The 24154-nt window shown below is 47.7% G+C and overlaps 1 protein-coding gene and 1 long non-coding RNA gene across 3 annotated transcripts in view; one reads left to right on the top strand and one right to left on the bottom strand.

The window, feature by feature from the left end:
• LRP2 (LDL receptor related protein 2) overlaps positions 1 to 5258 on the bottom strand; it is a 173826-nt gene extending 168568 nt beyond the window's left edge. For both annotated transcript variants that reach the window (XM_039495259.1, XM_039495260.1), the window contains exon 1: positions 5139 to 5258. In XM_039495259.1, coding sequence (XP_039351193.1) covers positions 5139 to 5232 — 94 coding nt within the window. In that variant the 5' untranslated portion in view covers positions 5233 to 5258. The remainder of the gene's footprint in view (positions 1 to 5138) is intronic.
• Positions 5259 to 5474: 216 nt separating this feature from the next.
• LOC120374366 lies at positions 5475 to 21176 on the top strand. Its single transcript, XR_005586043.1, has 3 exons — positions 5475 to 5530; positions 19306 to 19426; positions 21005 to 21176. It is a non-coding gene; the product is annotated as an uncharacterized LOC120374366 (long non-coding RNA).
• Positions 21177 to 24154: the final 2978 nt, after the last annotated feature.

The following is a 24154-nucleotide window of genomic DNA, read 5'->3' as shown; positions in this document are numbered from 1 at the left end:
TTATGAAACTATCAGCAAAAGTGTCAATTCATGCCAAATGTGATTGTGATTTCTGAGATGTGACACCTATCCACCAGGATATGGACTGTGTTCACCTATTAATTTTATAGAGGCCACTGTACATCTAGCCCTGGGCTGGATTTAAACTGGCAACCTGGAAGTGAAGCGAGTTCACTTTTGTATCCTACTATAATCCACTCTGCCATTGTATGCCCCTATTTTACACGTTAGAAGGCTTTGAAATCACCTCCTCCTTTTGAGAGAATATTCCTGTTGCCCAGAGTTGTTCACTACCATTGTTTGTTAAGGGATTTGCTTTTCTACCATACCTCGTTTAAACACAGGACACATTTTCAGTTGTGCATGCATGAGAAAACTCCAAATATTACTACTTTTTAGATCGCTTAGTGCTCAGATTTGCACAAAGAGATTTATAATTGCTCACCTAAATATCCAGTTTGTGGTTTGTACATGCAGGTACATGGGCCAATTTTAAACTTGCACAAAATGGAGGTTGGCCAAAAAATTGTCAAAGAATGTGAATTCACCAATATACATAAAAGCTACAAACCTCTGTTTATCAGTTATGAGGCCACTATGTAAGCTAACATGACTTTTTCATAATATAGCAGAATTACATTTTTATTTTGAACAAATAAGCTTTAACATTTTAAGGTTTTGCAATCAAGCACTCAAAAGACAGGAATTGTAATATTACAGCTGAAGTTTCAACCTTAACTCTGCTGTGAGTACAGACTTAAAATACAGTCTCTCCTAAAACCATTCCATATTATTTGTCAAATAACTCTGAAGTTTATTTTAAACCCTTAAATGAAGTAAATCATGGCGCATGTAGCAAAATTCAACTGTGCAAGTGCAAAATTTCCAAATTTAAATTCTCTTGGATGGAAGCTTGGCCTCACTGAAAATTAACTGGAGTTTTCTCTTTACCTTTAATGGGGCCAAAATTTCTCCCCTTTCCTTTAAAACTACTCTACCAATTTGCTTCAAACTTGGCTTATTCCTTAGATCTCAATGATCTAAGGAATTGTGTTACCACTTGTAAAATTTTTGATCAGGTTATGCTGGGAAGGATATAGATTTTTCTCAATATACACATAAAATAGATAATGGGATTTGTTAAAACTTTATAAAAAACTTCACTTCTGGCCATGGAAAAATCTCAGTCCACGAGGACTTTGCTTCAGGAAATTATGAGCTACTGAAAAAGGAGGACTAGACCAAAAGTTGGAAATCAACTTAATTGTAGTGTGCATTCAGGCAGCTGTATGCATTTTAGTATCCAGAGGATTCACAGACCAAACAAATGTGTCCGTGTAAGGTGAAAGGCTATCACCAGAAATGCTCACCTCTCCAGCATTATGAAGGTTTAGACCAATATCATGATATTACTTATTAACTATGGAAATGCAGAGCGCAGTTCTGCAATCATTGCTCACACAAGTCCCGCTGACTTGGACTGGATTCTTAATCTGGTAAACTAAAGAGGATCTGGCCAAGATATACAAAAAAAAGTCCCATCATTTAATGCAACGCAGGGAAGAGTACTGAGGAAATGTAAAGATACAGACAAGACCAGATTCAAAGCCCTGATTTAAATGTTGCTGTAAATTACACATTGGGTACTGAAGTCAATGGGAATTTTGCAGAAAACAAGTATGAGTGACAATGTTTTATAACTTGCAGTAGTTTGATATTGAGATGGTGGAAAAATGAATGCAACTTACACATTGAGGAGACCAAAGTGGTGTAACAGGAAAAGAAGTTAACAGGAGCATATCAGATAAAGTGGGAACTCCACTACCTTATTCTTTTCCTGCTAACTCCTTGTCATATTCCTCTTTACAATGTATTTTACCTCATTTTGCCTATCAACTGAATGCCAAATATATGTTAGTTACTTACTACTTATATTAATTTTCTGACAGATGTGTGTCATCTCTTCTGAATTTGAACCAAAATAAGGCACTCCAGAAAAAAACAGTCATGTAGGAAGCTTAACTGATTTGTGATTAATTGAACATAGGTTACAAAAATGTTATTTAATAAAACTGGGTTTGTGTGAGTTGAAGGTTAAATTTGAGTGTCCAAGAAGGGAAAATAGATTTCTTATTCATGGATAACCACTATAAAACAAGAACACAGACAGAAAACATTGCCTATGGAAGTGAACTATTAAGAGCAGCAAGGTTTGAAACACCTACACTCCCAGGAACTAGGGCTCATATCATAACAGACTAGAATCAGTCCTTCCAGGAGTCCCATAATAAATACCAGATAAATGGGGTATTGTGTGAGTGCACAAATCCTTAAAGACTGCCACGTTCTTTTGTAAATTCAGACATTTGCCTTGATAATCTTAATCCAAATTTGCCCTTCACACACTGCTGTGCACCACAATGTCCACCCAAGCTGTGGCTGCATTTCAGCAGTGCTGCACAGGTGGATGTCTGATGTGCTTTGGGATTCTTCAAAATGAAATGGTATTGTAATATAAAATATTGCTTCTATAATTCCCTATAAAATGCTACTTTAGGATACCACAGTGAGAGAACTTAAATTAGACAGAGTATGGACCCCATCTTGTAATCTTTACCCATGACAGTAATCCTAAGTAATAAAGACCACTGGCATGAGTAACAGGTTGCAGGTTCAGTTCCTATGCAACTTTGAGGAGTCATTTTTTCTCTCAGTTTATCCAGTAGCATGTTTAACAAACATTCAGGAGTCTGATTTGTCAAGGGAGAAGGCACAACACTGCTTAATATAAGCATAAGCACTCAGATCAAACTGAGTCTTCTTAGGCTTCTGGAAACATCCAGTTTCCACTCAGTACTCCCAAATTCAAATTGCCAGTATTCAAAAATCATGAGTCATGCTTCAAAATATCATGAGACTGGATTAAAAATCATGAAATATTTTTTTAATTAAAAATTGAGGGGGGTTTTGAGTGGGGGGCTTCTGATTATTGAGACAATAGTGTATGTTTGGATCAAGTTTTCAAATTTCTCTCTGCAACCACAAGGTCTACAATCACTTTCTTTTTTTAAACGAAAACTGAAATCCTCACATAATCACAGGATTCCAAGAACTAGAGTTTTAAGTAAAATACCAAATATTGTGAGACTTGGAATAAGAATCCCAAGAGTTGACAGTACTACTATTAAGAGGTTTAACACAGGTATTACCATAGACTCCATTACTAAGGTTACGTCCAGACTACCCGCCGTATCAGCGGGTAGCGATTGATTTTTAGGGGATCGATATATCACGTCTCATCTAGACGTGATATATCGATCCCCAAACGCGCTCCCGTCGACTCCGGAACTCCACCAGAGTGAGCGGTGGTAGCGGAGTGGACACAGGGAGCCACAGACGTCGATCCCGCGCAGTGAGGACGGGAGGTAAGTCGGAATAAGATACTTTGACTTCAGCTACGGTATTCCCATAGCTGAAGTTGTGTATCTTACATCGACACCCCCCCCTCCAGTGTAGACCAGGCCTAACATTACATCATCTCATTAGCATAGTTATTCTGATCATTCTTACACAGCAAAATTCTTAACACCTGCCCTGCTTTTGGGTGCCAATTCAAGATTTTCCCCTCACTTTACCAAATAATTGGTAAATTCTCACATTCACATCTACTATACATGTGTCCTAATTTTTTTAAGGTGGCTGTAGAGCAAGGAAATAAGTATTTAAGTCAGCACTGCAGCTTCAGTTCTATACAGTGTAAATAAGAGTGCAAAGGAATTAGCTCTCTACCCAGTGTGACCTCTTTGGCTGGAGCTTTTGCAATGCTCCTGCTGTACATTAGCTATCTCCTAACTACTTCCTTGCTCAGAAAAGGGAGCTGTTAGCAGCAGTTGCTATATAATTACTTACTTGATTCCCTCTAAGAAGCTTACACTAAGAGTTGAGCAAAGAAAGCAGATTAACAATTTGAATACATCCACCTAACGCACACACATAAAACAGTGGGTCTACCGGCCAATAGATGTGGCCCAGGAAATTCACTTCATCTCATCCTGCTGGAACAATAAGGGGTTTCATTTGAATTGTGGGGGCAATTACATTGTGTGGGAGAGGGAAGGGGCGAGACAGGAAGAGATGGACTGCAGTTACAGGGTGGGAGTGAGTGAGTGGAGATAGGGCTCCTCCATCCCCAGCAGCCAGATTAGTACCAGAGTAGGCGGAGGCGCAGCCTACCGTGCTCAGCCTGCTCTGCCAGTCACATGCTCCCCAATGTAACCTAGCAACAGCAAAGCCCAGAGAAAAAGTTCTCACTCTCCCAACTTCAAATCTGTGTCTGGGACTGAGGGAAGCTTATTGTGCTCCAGACTAAGCATCTGTTTCTTTATTAGACTCTTTTTATAACATACCGCATCTATTACACAAACAACAGACACGTAGACGTTGCACATGCACAATCCGTGCAGATAAAACGAGCAAAGCCTGTGTCTGCCTAACGGAACGCATCTCGAGGTGCAAAACCAGCTCTTAGAAACTGGGGGAAACTCACTCCGCCTGCTCACTTTGGGCTTCCAGACCACCTGCACTGGGTGCGCTGAGGGGGGCCGGCAACACGGCCATGCGCCGATCTTTATAGATGTTCTCCGGGGCCAATAAGCAAGCGCCAGGGTACGGCGATTGTCTTCCCCTCCTTTATGCACGGAGCCCTTGCCGGCCCCCGTGCAAGGAGCGCTCCCCCCAGTTGAAGGCTTCTCTCTCCAGTGCATCTCCAGAAGAGGAAAGCCCTGCGTGATTTGCACCGCCTGAACGGCCCTTCCCAGCGTAACCCCAGCTCAGCGACTGCTCCCCCCGAGGACTCAGACCCCTTCACTGGGTAAAGAACCGCCCTGGGGAAGCAAAAGACGAAACCAGCCCGAGGGGGAGCTGTCACAGACAACGCTGGGCTCGCTTCGTACAGCCCCCGGGCTCGCTCTACTTTCCACTACAGGATAAACAACTTCTGGGGAGAGTCACCTCCCGCTGCTCCCGCCTGCGGGGACTCAGCTCCCTTACAGACCAGCAGCCGCCTTCCCCCTGGCGAGCCCGAGGGGCGCGGGAGAGCCCCGAGCCCCACGCAGACGAGGCTGCCGTAGGGGGCTTACCTTGGCCACTAGCCTGCATGATGCATGCAGTGAATAAGATGAGCACTTTGCAAGAAGCTGCTGCTCCTCCGTCCATCCTGTGGCGAGATCCCATCTGGGCTGGGATGCTCCAGCTCCCTAGGAAGCTGGCTGCTGGGCTCAGGAAGGCTGCTCGGCCCTGCAACAGCCCAAGCCGCCTGGTGTCTTTTTCTATCCCGCTAGTTGCAGACGAACCTCCCACCCTCCAGACATTGCATAAAGCTCTTTATACCCAGCAGCCCCGGAACTAGCATGAGGGAATCAGGCATTGCTCCAGGCCCTGCAGCCCCTCCTTCCGCGCGCACTTTGCCGGGTAGGAGGGATGCTTTCACACCAGTGCACGCCAATGACTTGGAAAGCAGCACCAGTGTGAGGTAACAATACATTTCGGGCACATCCGGGGTGATTTCAAATAGCGAACAGCATTTGATGCTCCTCAGAAGCCAGTGTCCCAACCGACTGACAATATGTCCGACGCCAAGAAAGGGAGTTTAACGAAGGAGCCTTATAAAGGCTTTAGAGCAAGTCATTAAAATCAGACATGGGTGTAAAGTTTAAAACTCTGATTTCGTTGATTAGTCCATAAAAAGACGCGATCAATCACCTCTAAAACGCTGTTGAGGTCTTGACAGTCCCAGAATGAATCCCATTTCTCCACCCCAGCCTTTCGTGAATTTCCCAGGACAGAAAGTCAGTCTCACAAAACGCTTGGGCCGAGTGTGACGCTATTGCCAAGGGAAACTTTAATATCCCTGCTCCTAAATTTGTCAACAGCGGGTACTATGATGATCCTGGCTTCGGTAAGGGGATCTTTGTGTCACAGGTACACAATAAATCCCGGGTAAAATATCCATCCAGGGTTCAGATATTGTTGCCATTTCAGGAATGAGAGACAAGACTAGATGAGTCGAAAGGGGAACGACGGGATATGTTTGCATTTTTCCGAGATTACCCTCCAATCTAATCTGGTTGAGGTATTTTCGGAGCCCGTCAGAAGATTGTGATGGGAAGGCAGTACCGGGAGTATCACATAGAAATGATGTTAACTAGCAGTATGTATAATTATGTTAAACCTGCTGAGAGCTCGTGTAGCTTAACGTGACTCACAGGGGCACTGTCGTTCTTTTAGAGAGGACATTTATCACGATAAAGCGTTAGGTGGTGAACTTCACCACCTCCCCTCCCCTCTCAGTCGCTCCTGTAAGAAATACACCATAGTCGTGCATTTCAGGGACAAGGGATTAGTGTATAAATCATGGTATCCGAGAGAGAGGGAGAGATGCATTTCTCTCGCAACATGATTTGTCCTATTCATTTTAATTACCCCATCGAGACAAACTCCTTATATTGTTTGCATAAAGTTTACCGTTTATATGAAACGGCAGGGCTTGTTTGTAGAGGCTGACAGGCATTTCTGAAACATTAATTAACTTTTCTTGGGCCTGTCACAGACTTTAATTTCCAAAGTGCCTGTAATTTATACACCGCTGTTTTGTTGTTGATTAGGAGATACGGATTTTTCTCTGCGTTGATCGCTTAGGACACTAATCCCACAAACGTTTCCGTAAGGATTTTCTAATATCTATCATGCTATAGAGGAGGAAAGGGAGGGGGGAATAAGAAAGATAAGATGTGGAGTGTAGGCTTTGCAGGGTTGTGATTTATGCAGGTTCAGGGCTGATTGGTGTAGTGGTACGACACAGCACCGGGGTCAAGCCACAAGAAACACTGGGGCAGATCAGAATATTCAATGAGTTTCCTGGCACCTCTGAATCAGAGAGAGAGGATAAGATCTCTCCATCACAAGATCCAGAGCTGCTGGGGGGGATGAGGGGGGAACTGCCCTCTTCAAATCTCTCTCCTCCTTTCCTCCCTCCCTGTCTCCTTTCACTGTAGGAGAACAGTGCTTGAAACATTCCTTTCTGCACCGAAGGACTTCTCCTATTGTTGTTTTCTTTGTGTGAAAGTGTTGCCAATTTACTGGAATTCTTGTCGTAGTTTCACAGCAAGTGTCTCAAGCTGACCAAACGGAACCAGCTGCGTTTGTGTATGGGGCCGCGCTGCTTTAATCCCACAACAACGCCAAGGGGAGGGTAGGACGGGATCCACACACAGGGGGACAGCCGATCCTTTCTATAGAAATGGGTGTCTGAAAGCAAATACACAGATTGGCTAAATTTAATTAGAACGGAAGAGCCTGACCAATTCACGCCCAAGCACGTACTGCTGCTAGCCCGGCGCTACTACAGGAACTGAAAGCAAGACAGGGTTATGGATAAATAACGTAGCCAGCCCCTGGAACCCCAGCCCGTTAGCGAATAATACGACGCGCGTTGTTCTGCCTGGAGATGTTTGTGTCCATTCGGTACAAAGAGTTTTCAAAAGTATTTTTATCTGGAGTGGATTTAGAGATTAAGATTTTAATTGAGATCAGCACAAAAGCGAGGGGAGTTCCTACTTAATCTCAGAGGCAAACGCATTGTCCACATGTAACCTCCTTGCTGTAGAAAGATCACTGGTTCCCAAATATGAACAGAGTGCGCGAAAAAGAGAAACTCTCCCCCCGATAGCTAGGATCAGTGGAGTTTGGGTTTGGATACATTTCTGTTCCATTCCACTGTTTAATTTACTTTATTCATTCACAAATATATTCGAAAGGTTTCTTCTTTAGAGGCCAGCCCTTCCACTAATTAAGTAATGAGCATTATCAGCTCGGCTGCTCCTATGGCTGTAGTGCTGTGCGACAGTAAAACACAGTGCTAGGATAACAGCTCATCTTTGGGGAAGCTGCTGGGCCAAGTAGAGCAGCACTGTTTTCTCCAGCTGAAGTCCTTTTTCTCCACTGAACCACATCAACTAAACAAAGGACCCGATTCTGCAATCCCTACACCAACAAATGATTTAGATGGGAGTTTGGGTGCGCAAGAAAAACAGGATCGGGCCCAAATGCTTCCAAGCCAGAGTCAGCTACAGGGAACGGGTCGTACAAGAAACGTAACTAAAGAATACAGATTCCGAAACTACATTCAACGATCACTTCTATTAGTGTAGTTCTCCTGCTTAGCTGGAGCTCGAACTGATGTCAACAACGATTATTTTAGGTTTAAGGAAATTCAATTACTTCACTTGGCAGTTTAGAAGAAATACAGCAAATGCAGTTGTTTACTCCGGTTTTAATGCAAAATCCGCATTGGGAAATGTTTGCGTTCCTTGCTTTCCTGTAAACAAGCACCTAGAAAAGCTGTGAAAGCTTTAATTTACAGGGATTGGACATATCGCTTACTAATTAAAGAAATACCCTAAGCAGAAAAGTTAAAAATTAAAAGGATTGATTTTTGACCACAGTTCACTTTTCCTGTCCCCTCTCAAAAGAGAACTAACTCTTAATAAACTTGTAGAAATGTCGAGATTGCTATATTGCTAACTACCGAACCCACCTAACATCGAGCAAAACCAGATGTAGGCACCTTTACAGATTGTGAGCAGAGCCTCTGCTATGATTTAACCATTACAATTTACCCCAGGCAGCCGCGGGTCTGCCCCCTTGTGTACAAACAGAGCTGCAATCACCACTAGCATTTACAGGTTTCAGAGTGGTCGCTGTGTTAGTCTGTATCAGCAAAAAGAACAAGTAGTACTTGTGGCACCTTAGAGACTAACAAATGTATCTGGCCATAAGCTTTCATGGGCTAAAGCCCACTTCATCAGATGCATGCAGTGGAAAATACAGTAGGAAGATATATATAGATATAGATATAGATTACAAACAGAGAACATGAAAAAATGGGTGTTGCCATACCAACTCTAACAAAACTAATAAATACCGGTCAGAAAACACTTCAACCTCCCTGGTCACCTAGAAGTTCCAATTCTTCAACAAAAAAACTTCAAAAACAGACTCCAACAAGAAACTGCAGAACTGGAATTAATTTGCAAACTGGACACCATTAAATTAGGCTTGAATAAGGACTGGGAGTGGATGGGTCATTATGCAAAGTAAAAACTATTTCCCCATGCTAATTTTCTCCTTACTGTTACTCACACCTTCTTGTCAACTGTTTGAAATGGGCCATCCTGATTATCACTACAAAAGTTTTTTTTCTCCTGCTAATAGCTCACTTTAACTGATTCGTCTCATTAAAGTTGGTATGGCAACACCCATGTTCTCTCTCTCTCTCTCTCTCTCTCACACACACACACACACACACACACACTATATATATATCTTCCTACTGTATTTTCCACTGCATGTATCTGATGAAGTGGGCTTTAGGCCACCAAAGCTTATGCCCAAATAAATTTGTTAGTCTCTAAGGTGCCACAAGTACCCCTCATTCTTTTCACTAGAATTTAGTAATCCTGCAGCCAGTCTGTCCTCTGAAGAACTTAGATTTTTCCAAAGATAAATTATTTTATAGGCACTCTTTCTAATGCCACATCAGCATATGCTCACACCACACCTTTTCCTGTAAATCATTTTTTTTTTTGTAAATCATATGCACAGGTATATCTGTCTCTGTCCTCCTCTGAATATGAGGCTGATATAGCAGACAACCTGCATGGATCTGAAGTACAAGATGTCCCAGTCTCTCTGTGGGGATAACAGTTCATCACAGAGCATTAAAGCTCTGTGGCTTCCTTCCATTGGCTCTACCATAGTTCTCCAGTTTAAAAAGTCACATTTATTCTAGAGTCTCTACAGCAACCCACCATGTTTTTATGTGATAGAAACTCCACTTACAATGTTATGTTTGGGGCGGGAGGGTTTTGGAGTTAGTCATAGTACAATCAATTTCTTCTTAAATTCACTTGAGGCCCACCTCTGTTCCCATTGAAATTACAGGCGATATTACAAAAGACTAGGAATTTTCTCAAATTTGCAGCTGTTCTTCCAGTTTAGTAATAATTTATGTCTTCATGGACAGATTTCTAATGCTTTCCTCCTTTTCTATTCATTACACATGTATCTAATTGTAAAGGGCTCTGGATTTTGGTGGTGGTGGTTTAAGATGCAAATAATAATGCTACTAGCAGCTAAAGTATTTCCCCACTGTCTGTACTCTTGGCTCTTTCATTCATAACCCTTGTTCAACCCATAATTTTATCATAATACAGTGTACATTTAAATCAGTCGCAAACAACAGAGTGTGACGCATGCAAGAAATATCATATTGGTAACAAACTCGCTCAAGTGACATTAGCAGAGACAGGAGAGCAAAATAAATCTCCACTTACACTTTGTGCTTGTCCCACAATGGAGGAAAACACCATAGTTTAACAATAATCACATCTACCATACTTGGAATTGTAACTGTTCCATGGGTAGAAGTATATAAATATGCAACAAGGGAAATGTAAAATTGGTAGTTTGAACCCAGGCCATTAAGCAAGCACAACCCTAATATATTTACTATCAGTTTCTCCTTCTTAGAAATGGAATTTCCTCCTAATCTCATCTTTTCTCACTGTCCTGTGCCATTCAGGCATCCTGGTCTGACCTTGATTAAAAGCAATAGGTAGAATTTGTACTATGGAAAGGAATCAACAGTAAAAAAGTGTTTCCAATTAATTTATTTTTAAAATAGCATAACTATCGTAATACAGATAGGATGGGTTAGGGTAATGCTGAGTTACCTTAAACACTACTTTAAAAAAAATGGAAATTTTACTTATTGAGAAAAACTGGAGCCATTTTCTTCCTGTGAAATTTGTACAAAGATCTTCCTGAAACAACCCATGACAGTAATGCAAAAATTGCAACATACAAAATCTAAAGGTGTTTTTTCCTCCCACTATTTATATTTGCTTGAGTTGTATGTGCCTGCAGTGAAAAACAAATAAGGACAAATAAGCATTAATTATTAATTATTATTATTATTATTCCTAACAGTTCTTATTTGGACTGAATTTTGATATGTATTTTCAGAGTTACATGATTTACTGCAATGACCTGTAGTGGAGGGAGCTACAACATTTGGTGGCATGTGATTTGCTTTTCACTGAAGTGAAAGACATTGCCTAAGGACTGGCTACAGGATCAGGTGATGAAGAGAGAGACAGAACTCTCAGTGAAATCAGTGAGAGTTTTGCCTGCCTAAGGACTGCAGGAGCTAGGATCTGAACATTAGCAATATACCACAGTCAATCATTAGTTTTAAGTGTCTCATACCTGTACACCCTCTTAAAACAAAACATCTGAAATTTCTAACTTCTTACATTTAACTTAAAGACCGAGCTTGCTCCTCCTAAAGTCAATGGGAGTTTTGCTATTGCCTTCAAATAGGTGCCATTCTATACTATTGTTTCAAGTGAGACGGGGTGGGTGAGGTAATATCTTTTTTCTTGGACCAACTTCAGAAGAACAACTCTGTGTATGTGTAAGCTCAAAAGCGTCTCTCTTTCAACAACAGAAGTTGGTCTAATAAAAATATACTACCTCACCCACCCTGTCTCTCAAAAATCCTGGGCCCAACCAGGGGTGGCTCTAAGAATCCCGCCGCCCCAAGCAGGGCGGCGCACCGCGAGGCACGCTCTGGCGGTGCTGGTCCCGTGGCTCCGGGGGACCTCTGGCAGACGTGCCTGCGGAGGTTCCGCTGGTCCCGCGGCTCCGGTAGAGCTTCCGCAGGCACGTCTGTGGGAGGTCCACCCGAGCCACGGGACCAGCGAACCCTCCGCAGTCATGCCTGCGGGAGGTCCCCCGAAGCCGCGGCTCCGGTGGACCTCCCACAGGCATGACTGTGGAAGGTCCACCGGAGCCGGCTGCCGCCCTGCCGGCAAAATGCCGCCCCAAGCGCGCGCTTGGCGCGCTGGGGTCTGGAGCCAGCCCTGGGCCCAACATGGCTACAACAACACTGCAAACAACTGTTACTGGTGGCAGACCATGGCTTAAAAAATTGATTTAGCCAGCTTTTCAAATGCATTATGATAGTCTTTAATTACATGATTACATACTATTTTTTCCTAGATTAAGAAAACTGAAATGATGATATTCCTATTATGTGGCATCATATTGATACCCACATGGGTCATTGGCAAGTTTGGAACCTTTAGATCCACTGCACAGACTTCTGCCATGCGAACTCATGGAGTAACTAATAGCAATAGTAAGTTGTCATCCTCTGTGTGGACCAGCACCAGAGGGCAATGAGAAATATTAGTGGATACTTTGCCAGTAGGTTGCCCAGATATTTGCTGACAGCAGAGAAATGGGGAGACTCAGGAATCCTGGTTTCCATTCCAGGCTGTGGAGAGGTGTGCTCTAGTGGAACAAACTCTTCCCATTTCCCTCCAAACTATCTTTTCTGCCCCATTTCTTCTAACCTGTCCTGTCCTCTCTCTTCTTCACTCCTAGCTGCTTGTTGTAGTCCTTTTGTCCTCCCATCCCCATCACCTTACCCAGCCAGTTCTAGTCTTTACCTCTGTGCTTGCTGTAGAAATCCCTATCTCCCTCACCCCACTGCCAGTTTTTACCCCTCCCTCCTCCCAGTCCCAGTCATCTTGTGCACCCAATCCCACTTCCCCCCCTCCAATGTCTCTCCCTCCCTAGCCCCTTCCTGGCTCCTTGCTCCAGTCTCCCCACACCCAACTCTTGGTCCCAGTCTCTATGCCCAGCCAGTCCCAGTTCTTTCTCAGTGCCTCAGCTCCTTGTCAGATCTACCTCCCCTGTCCCCATCCTTTCTCCTGGTCTCCCTCCAGTTCTTTGTCTGATCTCAGTGTTTCCCCCCCCCCGCAGCCAACTGACTGGCCAGTCCCAGCCTCCCTCTCCAGATTTGTCATTGTTTCTTTCCTCTCACTAGTCCCATTCTCTGCTCCTTTCCCTCCCTCCAGACCAGCTTTTGTCCACTCAGCATTTGAAGCACATGGCTTCCTCCTCCACAGTTCCCTGGCTGCCAGCAGACACCCTACTCTTGTGCCCAGCCCCACCTCAGATTGGAGCAGCCATTACGGGAATGAGCCTTATCGCCCTGGGCTGGAGTGTGCTCAGTCACTCTGTGCAACAGTGCATGTACAATCCAGCCAGGCTCTGAAGCTGTTTGACTCAGTGGAGACTTACTAGAACTTAACAGCTAAAAATCTCTGAAGATTCTATCCTCACTGAGCATGTTCTCTGCAATTTTTCAATGGCTTATAAATTTGGCCAAATGTAGGTGGACTTTCACAAGGACACCAAAAGATACATCCATGACTCTCAGGCTACCCACCCCCCTGCCAAATTTCAAGTCCCTGCTCCAATGCACGGGGGCACAAAAACTGTTTAAAAGAAAGAGCACCCAAATTTTTTAACATGGGCAAAACATCATATTTTTACTAGCCTCATTCTCAGAAATGGATAAACCATTTGGGTTGAAATTTTCAAAAACTTTCAGCCTGCGATAGAAATTCTGCCTGCAAATTTCAGCCCAAACAGTTAAAGTTTGGCAAAGTCATAAGCAATTAAAAATAGGATCCTATAAAGGGAAATGTTGGGCAATCTTAGTAAATAAGCAGCCCCACCTCTCATGTTCAAATTAGCATGCCCAACAAAATTACTGTTTTAATCTCACTTCCGACTGGAGTCACACTTTTAATTGCCAAAGAGATGTAACTAAATAAAACAATGTATTCTATATTAAATTATCTTTATTTCTTGGGGATGAGGCAAACATTGAATGATGTAATATTAACAGTGCATTTCAATTAGACTTACAATTGCTTTGAAAATGGTACTTTTTCTCCTAAATCAATTGGACGTTTTTGGCAATTTTACCCAGTATCTATTTTCTTAGCAGCCCAAATCAAATGCCCACAGAGATCACAGCGACTGCCCCTCAAAAGCATTTGGGGAAATATATGAATTAATACTAGGGGGTTAGTGGCACATGAGGTAAAATTATTGTATATGCTTTCGGATCTGCGCCCAGGAAGCCCCAAAACACATAACGATTAAGTATGCATCAGGAAACATAATGCCCACAGCTGTTTCAGCAGTAAGGAGAACGGGCAGGGTTAGTGGTATGGGGTTAGAAGATGGATAAATCCTAAACCGTTTTGATTTGTATTTCTCCACAGAGATGGATCAATCATTGCTTAATAAACTGAAACTTTATTGGGCCTGTCCATGAACTTTGTGTCCAAGTCTCTTTACCAGGTATGTAAGACCTCCTTCTTATGATAGGTCAATTAGGCAGCCATAGGCCTGTGAAATGAATCACTTGTCTGAGTGCAATGAGACCCAGGATGATGGAGGAGGAGCTGCTCTGTAATAATTGATGAATACTGTGTGTTAACCTGTCTATTGGGATGTTTACTGCATGAATATATGGGCTTAGTTTAATAGGGAGCTGTAACGAAGAACAAATAGAAAGAAAGCAGCATGGCTCATGATAGCAATGGCTCATGAGCATTGCTAAGAGACAGTGCCCATACTGGTAGCTTTGAAGACCTTCTCACCAGCCAGCTTGCAAATCAGTTTTTCCCAGAAGGGCCTAAGCCACTGTTTACATTCTTACAGAATAGAAAATATTAATTTACAAGACATCACCTGATGGAAAGAAATGGTTACTCATCTTCTCGTAACTGTTCTTCTTCGAGATGTGTTGCTCATATCGATTCCAATTAGGTGTGTGCGCGCCACGTGCACAGATCACCGGAAGGTTTTTCCCCTAGCACAGGGCCGGCTCCAGGCACCAGCATTCCAAGCTGGTGCTTGGGGTGGCAATCTGAAAGGGGCGGCAGTCCCTGTTGTTTTGCCCCCAAGCAGCGTGCTGAATTGCCGCCGCAGGCGGGTGGGGGGGCAGTCTGTGTGCTCTTAGGGCGGCAGGCGCGTTTCCGCGGCGGCGGCAATTCCGTGGCAGCTTCTATGTTTAGATGTCCGCGGCGGCTTCAGCTAAACATAGAAGCTGCTGCCAAATTGCCGCCGCGGCGGAAATGCGCTTGCCGCCCTAAGGGCACACGGACTGCCCCCACCCTCCGCGGCGGCAATTCAGTGCGCTGCTTGGGGCGGCAAAAACTATAGAGCCGGCCCTGCCCTAGCAGCACCTGTCAGGTCAGCTCTGGAGCCCCCTAGACTCACGCCTTCATGTTCCTTCTTGCTAGATGTTCCGACAGAGGGGAAGGTGGGTGGCTTTGGAATGGACATGAGCAACACATCTTGAAGAATAATTATGAGAAGGTGAGTAACCGTTTCTTCTTCTTCTTCTTCGAGTACTTGCTCATATTGATTCCAATTAGACGACTCTCAAGCCTTACCTAGGAGGTGGGGTCGGAGTTCATGGAATCACTGATTGAAGCACAGCCCTGCCGAACACTGCATCGTCCCTGGCATGCTGGGTGATACTGTAATGGGAAGTAACGGTGTGGACCAAGGACCACGTTGCCACTCTACATATCTCCCGGATCAGAACCTGGGCCAGGAACACCACCACGGACACCGGAGCTCTGGTGGAGTGCACAGTTAGAGCAGGGGCAGGGACCTTTCCCAGGTCGTAAGAAGCCTGGATACAGGCTGTGATCTATGACGATATCCTTTGCGTGGACACTGGGAGGCCTTTCATCCTGTCTACTATTGCAATAAACAGCTAGTTCGATTTGCGGAATGGCTTAGTTTGTTCAATAAAAAACTCCAATGCACATTGCACGTCCAGGGCGTGGAGCCTCTGCTCACGGTTATTGGCATGAGGGTTTCAGGAAAAAGACCAGAAGGAATATGTCTTAATTGGTGTGGAAATTCTAGACCACTTTTGGGAGGAATGCTGGGTGAAGTCACAGTTGCATCTTGTATTTGTAAAATATGGTATATGGAGTGTCGGATGTAAGAGCCTTGAGCTCGGACACCCTTCTGGCTGATGTTATTGCAACCAAAAAGACCACCTTATAGGAAAGATAGAGAAAGACAGAGAAGTGAGCATGTCACTAGAGGCCCCCCATCAGGCTCAAAAGTACCAGGTTAAGATCCCAAGCTGGTGTGGGTCACCAAATATGAGGATATAATCTGTCCAACTCCTTGAAGAATTGCTGCACCATTTGGTTAGTGAAGATGGAGTGGCCATGCTCTCCTGAGTGAAAAGTTGAGATGGCAGCCAGGTGAACCATTATCGAGGAGTGAGACAAGCCTTGCTGTTTCAACTTTAGGGGGCAGTCCAAAATAAAGGGGACTGATGATTGTGTTGGTGGATAAGACTCTGCGAGTACCAAATTGCGAATCTTTTCCACTTGGCCAGGTAAGTAGCTCTGGTTGAAGGTTTTCTGCTATCCAGAAGAACCTCCTTAATGGGGTCTGAGCACGTAAGCTCTAGCAGGTTCAACCATGCAGCTTCCAAGCCGTGAGGTGGAGAGACTCGAGATTGGGATGCTGAAGCTGTCCATGATGTTGAGTGATGAGGTCTGGAACTAACAGTAGAGTGACTGGAGTATCCACTGATAGCTCCAGTAGCATGGTGTACAATGCTGGCATGGCCAGGCTGGTGCCACCAGGATCACTGAGGTTCTGTCACTCTGGATCTTGAGGAGGACCTTGTGAACCAGCGGTATAGGAGGGAATGCGTAGAAAAGTTAGCCCTTCCATGGAAGTAGAAATGCATCTGCCAACAAACCCGGGTTGTGGTTCAGGAAGGAGCAGAATTGGAAGCACTTCCTGTTGCCCCTTGTGGCAATGAGATTGATCTGGGGAACTCCCCACCATTGGAATATCTTGTTTATTATATCCGGGCAGATAGACCACTCGTGATTGTGAAAAGACCTGCTGAGATGGTCTGCTAGCTTGTTCTGAGACCCAGAAAGATAGGATGCTTCCAAGTGTATCAAGTGTGCTATGCAGAACTCCCAGAGTTTGAGGGCTTCCTGACACAGGGGAGACGAGCATGCTCCCCCCATCTGTTGATATAGAACATCGCTGTTGTATTGTCTGTCAGGACCAATATGCACTTGCCCTCCAGGAGAGGCCTAAAGGCCTGACATGCCAGCCAGACTGCCCTGAGCTCCCTCACATTGATGTGAAGCATCAGTTCCTCTGGAGACCAGAAGCCTTGAGTTCTGTGCTCTCCAAGGTGGACCCTCCACCCCATGCCAGAGGCATCAGTGGTCAGACATAAGGAGGGATGGGATTAGAAGAACACGACCCCTGCACTGGTGCTGGAAGTTTTTCCCTTAGCAGTACCCGTAGGGGGAGCGCTGCTGCGACCCCTGGAGTGGCGCCTCTATAGCACGCTATAAGGGGAGCCGCGCACTCCCCCGCACCCTCAGTTCCTTCTTGCCGGACCAACTACGACAGAGGGGAAGGAGGGCAGGATGTGGAATACACCTGAGCAACACATCTCAAAGAACACCAGTTACGGAACAGGTAACTGTCCTTTCTTCTTCGAGTGCTTGCTCATGTGTATTCCACAGTAGGTGATTGCAAGCTATGTCTGATGGAGATGGGTAGGAGATCACAGATTCCCTGGCTGAAGCACAGTTCTACCGAAACCAGCGTCATCCCTGGCGTAGGAGACAATCGCATAGTGCGACATGAACATGTGTACTGAGGATCAGGTAGTGGCTCTACAGATATCCTGGATAGGGACATTGGCCACAAAGGCAGCCGACGAGGCCTGAGTCCTAGTCAAGTGAGTCCTTACGATAGGTGGTGAGGGAACCCCTGCTAGGTCATAGCATGTGTGGATGCATGACGTGATCCACCAGGAAAGCCTCTGGGTGGAGATCGCTTGGCCCTTCATGCACTCGGCTGAAGCAACAAAAAGAGTTGCGAGGACCTACGGAATGGCTTAGTCCAATCCAGATAAAAAGCCAGATCAAGCTTATGGAGGCGGCGTTCCTCGTTAGAGGCATGAGGTTTTGGGCAGAGGACAGGCAGGAAGATGTCCTGGCCCATGTGAAAGGCAGAGACCACCTTAGGGAGGAATGCAGGGTGTGGGCAGAGCTGCACCTTGTCCTTGTGAAAGACTGGGCAGGGGGGTGTCACAGGTCAGGGCCCTTAGCTCCAGGACCCGCCGGGCTGACGTGATAGCCCGAAGAAGGCTACCTTCCATGAAAGGTGAGACCATGAGCATGTGGCCAGGGGTTTGAATGGGAGCCCCATGAGGTGGGATAATACCAAATTTAGATCCCACTGAGGAACATGAGGTCTCGCATACAGAAAGAACTGGTTTAGCCCCTGGAGGAAACGCTCGGTCATGGCATGGGAGAAAACCGAGCAGCCCTGGACCGGTGGATGGAATGCCGAAATAGCTGCCACTTGCACCTTGACGCAGGAAGGCGCCAGGCCCTGAGTTCTAAGGTGAAGGAGGTACTCAAGGATAAGTTGGAGCGGGGCAGACATGGGGAAGTATCCCACTCACCCACCCACCTGGAGAATCTGGACCCCTTCGCTAGGTAGGCTCGGTGGGTGGATGGCTTCCTACTTTCTAGGAGGACACATCTGACCCCTTCAGAACACCTTGTCTCCTCCACATTTAGCCACTAAGCAGCCACGCTGTCAGATGGAGGGTGGCCAGGTTGGGGTAGAGGAGACAGCCCTGGTCCTGGGAGAGTAGGTCCAGGCAGAGCAGCAATGGCCACAGAGGGGCCACCAGCAAGCCCAGGAAGGTCCTGTACCAATGTTGCCGGGACCAGGCTGGGATGATCAAGAGGACGCGTGCCTTGTCTATTTTCACTTTCTCCTGGACCTTGCCTATGAGGGGAAACAGAGGAAAGGTGTAGAGGAGTTGACCCGATCATGACAGGAGGAAGGCATCTGAGATCACATTCCACCCCCGCCCCCCTCTCCTCTGGACAGGGCCGGCTCCAGGCACCAGCTTATCAAGCAGGTGCTTGGGGCGGCAACTCCGGAGCGGGGCGGCACTTTCAGGTATTCGGCAGCAATTAGGCGGAGGGTCCCTCACTCCCGCTTGGAGCGAAGGACTTCCCCCTGAATTGCCGCAGACAGCGATCGCAGGGTTTTTTTTTTTGTTGTTTTTTTTTGGCTGCTTGGGGTGGCAAAACCCCTGGAGCCAGCCCTGCCTCTGGAACAGAACCTGTGGCAACACCGGTTCTGTCGGGTCGCAAACAGGTCTACTTGGGGAGTGCCCCACGCTCGGAAGAGCTGGTGAGTGACCTCCAAGTGGAGTGACCACTCATGTTTGGAGGAGAAAACCCTGCTCAAGCTATCAGCCTTTGTGTTGTTGACGCCTGGCAGGTGGAAGGCCTTCTGGCAGATTTCATGGGATATACAGAACTCCCAGAGGACTTCCCGGCAAGGGGCCAAGGACCTCGTCCCGCCTTGCCTGTTGATGTAGAACATTGCAGCGGTGTTGTACGTGAGTACTTTGATCACCTTGCCCTGTAGTTGTGAGCTGAACGCCACACAGGCTAAGAATATTGCCCTGAGTTCCCTGATGTTTATGTGAAAGGACAACTCTGAGGCTGACCACATCCCTTGGGTTTGTGAGTTCCCTACATGGGCCCCCCAGCCCAAGTCCGACGCATCGGACACTAGGTCTAGTGATGGGGTCGGGTCCCGGAATGGAATTCCCTGGAGCATATTGACCGGGCAGGACCACCATTGTAGTGTAGCGATCACCGGCGTTGGTACCGAGACGACTTTGTCCAGTTTGTCCTGGGCCTGGGAGAACTCTGAGGCCAGCCAGAGTTGGAGGGGCCTCATCCGAAGCCTGGCATGGCGAACCACATATGTGCACACCACCATGTGGCCCAGGAGCTGCAGGCATGCCCTGGCCATGGTGACGGGGAACTTCATAACCGAGGCTATGAGCCCCTTCAGGCTCTGGAACCTGCCCAGGGGAAGGGAGGCTGTGGTCCTGGAGGCATCCAGGAGAGCGCCTGTGAATTCTATGCGCTGCACCAAGACCAGTGTCGACTTGACCTCGTTTACTAGGAGGCCTAGGTTGGCACACATAGCCAATAGCAGCTCCACATGGTTCTGTACCTGGGACCGCGAGCTGCCCTTGAGCAACCAGTCGTTGAGGTAGGGAAAGATCTGTACCCCTTCGCATCTGAGTTAGGCCACCACGACTGCCATAAATTTTGTGAACACCCTGGGCACGGTGGACAGGCCAAATGGGAGGACCGTAAATTGGTAGTGGTCCTGTCCCACTAGGAAGTGAAGGAAGCATCTGTGCCCTTCAAATATATGGACATGGAAGTATGCGTCCTGAAGGTCCAGGGCCGCATACCAATCACCAGGGTCCAGAGAGGGTATGATGCATGGCAGAGAGACCATGCAGAACCGGCATTTTGCCATGAACCGACTGAGGTCTTGCAAATCCAGGATAGGCCCGAGCCCCCCTTTTGCCTTGGGGATCAGGAAGTAATGGAAGTAAAACCCCTCTCCCCGGAACTCCCACAGAACCTCCTCCACGGCTCCCAAGCTGAGGAGTCGACCTACTTCCTGCTCTAGCAGAGGTAAATGCAACGGGTCCCCCCTGCCGTCCAAGGAAAGGGGGTGGGAGGGCAGGGGTGAGACAAATTGTAGCATGTAACCCTGGGAAATGGTGTTGAGGACCCAGCGGTGTGATGCTATTAGGGACCATTCCGCAAGGAACACAGACAAGCAGTTGCTGAAGGCAAACTGTATTGGTAGGAGGGTCCTCTCGGGGGCCACCCGGGTACCCTCCCACAACCAGTCAAAAACGCCTCTTGCCCTGCTGCTTGCCCCTCGAGGGCCAAGGCTGCGGGGCAGAGTGAGACTGCCTCTGAGGTCGCCTCTTCTGGGTCTTGGACCTCTTGTAGGCGGGCTCATATCTTGGCCGGGGTGCTGGGACAGGGGCCTGCAGCTTAGGCTTTTTCTTGGGCGGGACATAGAGCCCGAGGGTTTGTAGGGTAGTACGCAAGTCCTTCATGCCATGGAGTTTCACGTCTGTTTGTTCCGCAAACAGTTCCTTGCCATCAAAGGGAAGATCCTGCATCCCAGACTGTGCCTCCACGGAGAGCCCGGACAGCAGTAGCCACGATGCCCTGCACATGGACACCGCCGAGGCCATGGACCGAGCAGCCATGTCGGCTGCATCCAACGCTGCCAGCAGAGCAGCCTTTGTGGCAGTGGCACCCTCCTCCACCAGAGCCTTAAAATCCTTCCTTTCGTGCTCCAGAAGGGAGCGCTCAAATTTCAGCAGTGCCCCCCCACAAGTTAAATTCATAACAACTGAGGAGTGCTTGGTGGTTGGCCACCCGGAACTGGAAGCTGGCTGATGAATAAAGCTTCCTGCCAAACGAGTCCAGTCTTTTAGAGTCTTTATTTTTGGGTGTGGGTCCTGGTTGACCCTGTCTTTCTCTATGATTCACAGAATCCACCACTAGGGAGTTGGGGGCTGGGTGGGTATAGAGATACTCGTGCCCTTTTGTGGGCACGAAATATTTGCGCTCTGCCTTTTTCGATATTGGCGCAAGGGAGGCCGGCATTCACCAGAGGGCACTGGAAATGTTAGCCACCCCTTCGTGCAGCAGGAGGGCCACTCTGCCCGGTACCGAAGACGAGAGTATGTTAAAAAGCGAGTCTGAGGGTCCCTCCATCTCCTCAGCTTGGAGTTGGAGACTTGACGCTACTTGCTTCAGTAGCTCCTGGTGAGCCCTGAAGTCCTCCTGCGGTGCGGAGGGGAGTGGGGCTGCAATCTTGTCATCCGGTGCAGGGGAGGGGGCCAGTACGGGGCTCTACACATCGGCCTGCGCCGTGGGATCTGCCCCTTGATCAGACTCTTCATGCGGTGCCGAGGATCCATGACCCGCCGATCTATCCCTTGGAGGTTTGGATAGTGTGGCAGAGGGAGCCTCCGATGCCCCTGCTATCGAATGAAGTCCTTTCTGGGCATGTATGGGGGGCCAGGGGGTCCACTGGCACCACTGCCCTGCCATGGGGGCCCTTGCCACTGGCTGTGCTGTGGCACTGGAGGCACCAGCTAGTCGGGTTGGTCGGGATGAGTCACAGGGGGCCACGTGTGGGTTGAGGTCGGGGTTACCAATGACCTATCAATACCCTGGGAGCAGTACGATTGATGGTACCGAGAACATCATCTGCCATGGGACCGGGACTCTGATGATGAGGAACGGTGCCACCTCGAGCTACTACTGCTCGAGACACTGTGACACCTGCATCCACGATGATGCGGAGCTGGCGATCCCCGCCGGGAGTCGTGGGCACGGTGCCTCGAGGCGAGAGAGCTGGAGCGTGAATGGTGATAGCGCTCACGTCAGGAGCGGCTACGGTAGCTCCAACGAGAAGGGAAGCGTCTACGGCACCTGTGCCTGTCCCGCCGATACTCTTTACTCGGCATGGAGCGGTGCCTGGAACTCCGCTCTGACAGCACCCGACCAGACAATCTGGTGGGTGACAAAAGCGGAGGCAGGAGACTGTGTCCTGACAGGATGCTGAGCAGCGAGCGGGCCTGAGAGTGGTCCCCTGACCGGGATCTGCGTTGGGTCAGCGTCAACTGTTGAGAACTCAGCGGTGGCTTGCCCCTAGAGTGGGGTCCAGGTGCCGGCAGTGCCCTGGATACCTGCAGAGTCATAATGTCTCTGGTCACCTGTAGGGCCTCTAGCATTGAAGACATCCGGACATCCGGAGAGGCCTGAGTTGACGCAACCGGGCTGCTCTGCTCGACCTGAGTCGGAGCTCTAGAGCCTGGGGGGGAACTGGGGCTGCCCGACGCAGGTCTAGCCTCACCCCTGCTTTGTCTCGATGCCTCTGAGAAGACAGGGTCTTTCTCTTCTTCTTAGATGGGGAGCAGTGCCGGCCACCGGAAGGTGCCGGGGGATCACTGCGCACCGAAGACAAGGTGCCAGAGCCGCTCAGCGCACCGGGGTTGGGGCCAGTGCCAACTCCATGAGAAGAGCCCGAAGTCTAATGTCTCTTTCTTTTTTAGTTCTAGGTTTAAAGGACCTGCAGATCCTACAGCGGTCACTTATGTGGGATTCACCCAAGCAGCGGAGGCAGTCGGTGTGCGGGTCACTTCTGGCATCGAACGCCAGAAAGACTTGCACAATTTAAACCCTGGGGCGCAGGGCATGCCCTGGCCCAAAGACTAATTAACTAACTAAGCTGAAAACTTATTGAACTAACTAACCCAGGTACTACTAACAACTAAACAAGTTCTGGGATGAGCTGCAGCGAAGCTGGAGCAAGTAGTTCCAATGCACCTTCACTGGTGGCAAGAAGGAACTGAGGGTGGGCGGAGTGCGCAGCTCCCCTTATAGCACACTATAGAGGCGCCACTCCAGGGGTCGCAGCAGCGCTCCCCGTATGGGTACTGCTAAGGGAAAAACTTCCAGCACCGGTGCACGTGGCGAGCACACACACCTACTGTGGAATACACATGAGCAAGCACTCGAAGAAGAAGGTTTGAGTCATCCCCGAAGTCTGGGAGTGCTGGAGACTATAGTACCGGCTTCTCTGGGACACACGAGTCCATGTCAGATTCGGAGTCTCATGAGTCATAGCCGGCTTGCCTCTGGACTGCACAGGTGGCCTGTGTGTCATCGGGGCCTCGGGGCCAGTGCAGTGCCATCGTGATCAGGAGAGTGCGGACCTGTCAAAGTTATCAGGTCCCGGGCTTCCTGTGCTGTTTCTTTGTGACAGGAGACTGATCAGTGCCATGATTATTCCTGTGCCATTCTCAGTGCCAGGGAGTGCAGTAATATATGTATATACAGTTCTTACATTTGTCCATTTGATGGGACTCCCCCAAGCACTTTAGACAAGCTGAGCATGGGTCACCCTTGGACATAGGCTTCTGGCAAACCCCACACGGCTTAAACCTCTGGGTCTGAGGCATGCCCCAGGCCCAGGAGAGGGACAGGGAAACGGGGAAGGGAAAACACATCCCAGTACCCTGAGTTCAAATATCTAACTAACTACAAACAACTTTTAAAACTGTCTAACTATTTACAGAAATGCTCTGCTAGAGGATCGCTCGTTGAGAACGAGAGATGAAACGCTCCGACGACTGTCATTGGCGGTAAGAAGGAACTGGAGAGGTGTGGGGGTTGGCAGGGTCCTATATGTGGCGCTATGAAGGCTTGACTCCAAGGGGCTC

This window comes from Mauremys reevesii, linkage group 11, assembly GCF_016161935.1.
Source record: "Mauremys reevesii isolate NIE-2019 linkage group 11, ASM1616193v1, whole genome shotgun sequence".
Lineage (NCBI taxonomy): Eukaryota > Metazoa > Chordata > Testudines > Geoemydidae > Mauremys > Mauremys reevesii.
Note: the sequence above shows the minus strand (reverse complement) of the source record. Positions and strands in the feature narration are given on the sequence as shown.